Source organism: Myotis nattereri (assembly GCF_964212035.1).
Source record: "Myotis nattereri genome assembly, chromosome: 10".
NCBI lineage: Eukaryota > Metazoa > Chordata > Mammalia > Chiroptera > Vespertilionidae > Myotis > Myotis nattereri.
Genome location: NC_138085.1, coordinates 41854443 through 41860683, shown reverse-complemented (window position 1 = coordinate 41860683; position 6241 = coordinate 41854443). Strand labels below are relative to the sequence as shown.

Genomic DNA, 6241 nt, shown 5'->3' with positions numbered 1-6241 from the left:
TCATGGTTCTGATGGAATATAGTGACGTTTACAGATGAAAAGGAACGGACGGTCACAGGGGGCATCATTCCATGACTGAAGTGAGGACATCTTTAAATTGGCACAGTGTTCATTGTTCCCCAAGTTGTTGGGCTCACCTGGAATCCAGAACCTATCGCATGAAAAAAACAAAGGAAAACGTATTTCCAATGAAGAAAGGAGTAACTTCAATCCAAGCTTTGGTCCCAGGTGATAATGTCACAAGTTTTTGCACCCACGCCTGAGAGGAAGGGAATTGGTGAGCTGTCAACCTCTAAGCCTACCATCACCTCAGATTAGGACTGAGCCGGCCCACCTCTCTCATGGCTCTACACAAACCACACTAGGACATGTAGACGTAGACCAGGCCCCCTGCCGAAGCTGGCTGGACAGCCACGCTGCCAAACCCCTGAGGGTACAGAGAGGCCACAGAATGACCCCGCCCCCACAGCCAATTAGTGACAGAAGTGAGCTGGATTTTGGTTCAGTGCTCCAGGCACCAGTGGACAGGGAAGGATCACAAATGCTATAGTCAGAGGGAAATATCATCCCAGGCTTCTACCCTGGCCTTGATCCAAAAAAAGTCATGCTGGGAAGGAGGGCTCTGGGGGCCTTACTTCATACTCTGGACCTTGTTGAATGGAGTCTCATCCACCCAGTACCAGTCCCCATCAGTCCCTGCTTTGGTCAGGCCAATCCAGTAGAAAAGTCCGCCTGCTGTCTTGTACAAAAACTCCTGTAGGGAAGACAGAATGAGCAGAGACGCTGCCATCACTCGGAATTAGAGCACCTGTCACTCTGGGTGTTCTCCTGTCCTCGGTGACAGCCCCTGAACCCACAGACACACCTGCATCCTGACCTTTCTCAAGCTTCTTCCTGTCCCTGCTCAGAGCCCAGAGTCCATCTTCCTAATTATTTGTCTTTGCCCTGCAACTAACGGACTTGGGACTCAGGTCTTCTGACCCTCAGGAAGCAGGTGCTAGAGCACAAGAAAGAATCAGCTAAACTCCAGAACAGGGACCCCAGGAGAATGACCCAATGATATCTAAATGTAGTGAGCACTTCGTATGTACAAGGTACTATACATTTGTATGCACTTACTTGATCTGAATAACTTGAGTATTGTTATTTGTTTGAGACAGGTACTATTATTACTTGTGTTTCATCTGGGACTAGTTAGAGGCAGGGTGGGGACTCTAGACTCTGACCCCAGGACCAAGCTCTTGCCTACACTACTACCACACCTTCCAAATGGAAAGGGTTTGTTCAATTTCCTGCCTCACCAGGTAGAAGACTTCTTGGGTTCTGTGGTGTTCAATAATGCTGTTTACATATATTTCTGTTTTCTGGGCATCCAGAAAGATGGTCCTTTCCTACTCTCTTTGAAGCTAGGAGTATTACATCATTTGCTTTACAATGAAAATGTGAGTAGAGATGTGTTAATTCCGGGCAGAGCCCAGAATACACAATGTGTCATGTTTCCTTTTCCTGCCTCAGCAATTGTGAAAACATACATGAGATGAAGTCTCCTTGAGTAACCCCAATGAGCAAAACCCCTTGTAGGCCCTTGTTGGACATGTAGTGTGAGAAGTAATCCTTCATTGTTAGGTCACTGATATTTGGGGATTTTTGTCATGGCAGCATAATCTTGCTCATCCTGCCTAATGCAGCTACTAATATACCTCCAGTAGAAATAGCACTCACCTGCTCACTTTCTGAGGTCACTGAAGTCAGTTGTGAATTCCTGGACACACAGAACTGCTGGGCGCTATACCAGGTCTTTGGGACACGAGAAAAGTAATAGAAGTTCTCCTTGAAGTACTTCCAGCCTTGAGAAACCATCTGGAGAATGTCATCTGGAGAACAGGTGAAAGGTGAACACTGGTGTTCCTTTCTCTGGGTGCTGGCTAGGTGGGGACACTTGAGTGAGATCCCAGCGATAGCAATGAATGGGGCTGGGCTCTAGGGTCCTTGGGTCCTTGTGTAGGTGTTTGGGGACAATCTTTCAGATTCTGAAAGCCTGACTGAGGTTAGTAGTGTCTCTGGGATCAGAGAGGGGAGAGAGAGAGGATGGATCAAGAATCTGTCTCTCGTGAGAGAGAAGCAATTCTCCACTGGCCATCACAAGTGGCTGAGACCCTGGGCTCTAGGTAAGAAACTTAATGGAAAATAGCTGGGTTTGGGCCAGGACAGAGACTCCCTAATGCCATTTTCTGTGCCTTTGTGTGGAAGCCCAAGTTGGTCCTGGTTCCTTTTCTCCTAAAAAGCCCCTAAGTCCTCCCCAACCCCAATGCTGAGCCCTCTCTTCTTGGCTTTGCAGCCATGCCTGCCTTGCTCCTCTTCTGCTTCCCTCCACACACACACCAGCCCCAGTGGCCTCAGGCTTGAGACCAGCAAGGTCCCATGGGCCACAGATCAGCTTGCAATATTATTTTCTCAGTCACTTACCTTGTTGTTTGAGTAACTTGCTGATTTTCTCCAAACTGCTCTGGAGTCCTCGAACCTTTGCATTTAATGCGCTGGCTTTATCCAAATCTCTTTTTAATTCTGGGAGCTGGGCATTTAAACTGTAGACTTCCTCCCAACTTCTTGTTAACATCTGGATCTGTGCATTGACTGCCTTCATACCGGTTTCCAGCCCCTGGATCTGAGAATGCACATGATCCAGGCTAGCATTCACCATCTGGACCTGAATGCCAGCTGCCTTCACGCCGCCTCTATTCCTCTTAATTTCAGAACTCAGGGTGCTGATGTTGTCCACACGACCGTTCAGCAACTGGGCGTTGGTCTTTACATCTGATAGTGTGCCCATAAACCAGGGATCTGGATTTGAGAAAGTCAAGGGGTCAGTCAAAGAGATCCCTAGGGAGGGGAGTGGGGGTGTTATCCGAGTGATAAGAGGAAGGGGAAGAGATGGGCTCAAGTTTCCCAAGGACCCAACCCAAGGAGTTGTTGTTTATCCTACGTTCATTCCTAATCTATTTATTTAACAAACAAGTGATGGCACCTACCATGTGCCAGGAACTCTGGTAGATGGGGGCAACGCAAAGATTGATAATCATGGGCTCTCTGTTAGAAGACCTCACAGGCAACAGACCCAGGGATTATAACACAGTCCTAAATTTTCTTTAAATGTTCAGAGCACATTTGGTAAAGGGACACCCTCAACCACACCTTTGGCCCCCTCCCCACATCCCTCTGTGCCCTGTCACTTGATTCCCAGCCTCTCCTTTCAGAGACTCCTGCAGTGGCCATCAGCGAGGGCAGCACCACCCCTCCCACATCTGTCCACAGGCTCTTTGTGACCATGAGAAGAGCCAGCCATGCACACTTCTAACTTGGAAGTCACTTACCCAGAGAAAACAGAGAGAATTATTAAACAATTTATCCTCTTCCCTTATCCCTCCCATTGTCACACTCTGATTAGGTCACAGGTTTGGTGCCAGAGAGGAGACCAAAAGTAAACCAAGAGCCCCTGGCCAGTGTGGCTCAGTGGTTGAGCATCGACCTATGAACCAGGAGGTCACAGTTCGATTCCTGGTAAGGGCATAGGCCCAGGTTGTGAGTGCAATCCCTAGCGTGGGGTGTGCAGGAGGCAGCTGATCGATGATTCTCTCTCATCACTGATGTTTCCATCTCTCTCTATCCCTCTCCCTTACTCTCTGAAACTAATAAAATATATTTCTTTAAAAACCACAAAAGTAAGCCAAGAGGGCTCCAAGCAGAGGAGACTCTGCTCAGAGACTCCAAGCCTAAGATGAAATATCTCCCAAATCCATAAAAGGAGAAGACAGATGTCCCCTTCCGCTGCTTCCTGATGGAAGGTGAAGGCTCTGCCAGCTGCAGGAGCCACGGGCCTCAGCTGGGAGAAGAAGGAAGGTAAGTCACACATCCAGTGAAGAAGTGGGAAGGCTCCCTTGACATGAGAACAGGGGAATGAAGAGAGCACAAAGCGGTCCCGGGGAGGGGAAGAATCCTGGAGGTTTGTGGGCTTCTTGGTCAGGTTACCCATCTAGTCAGCTGGGGTTGAGGACACGGTTGGGATTCCATCCCTTGTGGAGTCGGAAACATCTTACTTACTGTTGGGGAGTCCCACAACGCTCTCTCCGGATCGAAGGGACATAGAGCTCAGAGAGGGAGGAGAAAAATGACATGGGATAAAGAAATAGGTGAACGTTTCCTTGGAACAAAGAGTGTATCTTTGAGCACAAGCATGCAAGTGCTGATCCCATTCAGAAAAACCTCCCCGGAATTGGGAAAGAAAGAGCAGCAGTTCATTGTGCTGAGGACAGGGACCCGTGAATGCACAAGGAAAGAGGCAAATACAATGAGGCAAATGAAAAGGCCATAGGCGGGAGAGGCCACTGGGGAGCAGGAAAGAGAGGGCTGGGTGTGCGGAAGCTGACCGGCCCTGGAGAGGAGCTGGCCCACATGATGAAGCCAGAGGACTTACAGAGAACGGCCTGCAGCACGACAGAGGCGAGCAGGACCAGCGTCAGGATGACGAAGGCAGCACGGACCGTGCAAGGTTTCCTCAGAACTGGAGACGAACCCATCTTGGGAGGAGGCTCTGTTGGAAGAAGAAGACATTTGTTGAAGGACCAGCAAACGCGGGTTTAGGCAGAGAGCATTGAGCGGGTTCTGATAGGGGCTGGTGCTTGCCTCGGGGCCAGAGGGAGATGTTCTGTTTATCTACAGTGAAGTGAGCATCAGGGATCTCACTCTCTGCAGCCTTCATCCTGCACTCTTACCCCTGCCTACAGGTGCTTCTGGCCAGCTCTCTCACCAAGGAACTTTTATCTAAAAGAAAGGGGAAGTGAGTCCCAAAAAAAGTCATCATGTAATTCCCAAGTTCCCCATTCCTGACTTGGACACCTTGCCTGGCCTATGCCACAGTTTCGGGCTTTCCTCAAAGGAAAGAGGTTATTTGTCTCCTTCTTTGGGCGGGGTCTGTTACTTGGATACCTTAACCATCTTGTCCCAAGGCTATCCACTTCTTTAATCCCCTCATCAATCATTTACCCACCTGTCCATTCATTCCAGAAACACATATTGACTGCCTTCTAAGTACCAGACAATGTACTAGGACTGGGCCACAAAGATGAATAACTCAGAGTATTTGCATTCAAGCACTTCACAGTCTGGAAGGAAAAATAGACCCAAGCAAATAATTTACAATACAGGGTGATGATCATAACAATGGAAGCATATTCACGATTGAAAGGAAGTACAGAGAATGGAGTAATGGTAAAAAGTCCCAGGTAGAGGGATTGGCATATTTAAAAGTATAGGGGCATAAGGCAGCATGGAATGTCAGGTCAACTGTAAGCAGTTTGGTGGTGTTGGCGTGTAAAGTATATGACAGGAGCAGAAAGGCCACAGGGCTAAAGAGACACATAGGGTCAGATCAAGAAGATCCTTATGGATTATGTTAAGAAGCTTGGACTCTGACTTAGGGTGATATGGAGCCAATGAAGGACTTCATGCAGGAGAAAGAGACAGGACAAGAACATTGTAAAATGATTACTCTGATCATGGTGAGAAACATAGATTAGGTGTGAAAACTCTGGAAGCAGAGAGACCAGTAAGGAAACCATTGTGATAAAATATTCTAATTTCTATTATTAAGGCATCTTAGATGATACAGTATTCCTTTATCATATGGAAGCTTCTCATCTTTTGAAGAAGTCTGCCAAATCGGAGAAACATCATACATAACGGATTCTAAACATATATTTCTTGGAAGGTGGGAAGGAGATGAAGGAAGAGAGGAAGGGAAAGAGGGGAGGAAAAAGAAAAGGCAGTCAGTCCAGATAATTACATGGGTGGATGGGGGGAATGGATGAATAGGTGGGTGGATGGATGTACCCATCCATTGATTATGCACTTATCAATGATGGATACATGAAAAACAAATGAATGGAAGAATTGATGGCTGATTATTTCTCAAGTCTGAACCCTATAATCTGTGGACTGGAATCTGTCTTCCAGAAGTTACTGCTTCTTCCCACTGCCTTCGGAAAGTCTCGTTCATTACCACAGCAAAGGCATGAATGAAGGATGATTGACACCTTACCCAAAGTGCAAAACAATTCTGGCCATAGGACTAGAAAGCTAGCCCAGCCTTGTTGAGGCTGAGCAAGTGGAGCCAGTTGGCAAAGTGGTGTCAGAGACCGGGGTTGGAAGCTAAATGAGCAGGGGGGAAGGAAAGAGCTACCTACAC

At 47.7% G+C, this 6241-nt stretch overlaps 1 protein-coding gene across 1 annotated transcript; it reads right to left on the bottom strand.

The window, feature by feature from the left end:
* On the bottom strand, positions 1 to 4756 carry CD207 (CD207 molecule; the record flags this gene model as incomplete). Its single annotated transcript, XM_081101006.1, has 6 exons — positions 1 to 151; positions 636 to 754; positions 1723 to 1874; positions 2467 to 2841; positions 4472 to 4588; positions 4681 to 4756. The coding sequence occupies 6 exons, from the start codon at positions 4754 to 4756 to the stop codon at positions 1 to 3; spliced, it is 990 nt and encodes a 329-aa protein (XP_080957132.1).
* Positions 4757 to 6241: the final 1485 nt, after the last annotated feature.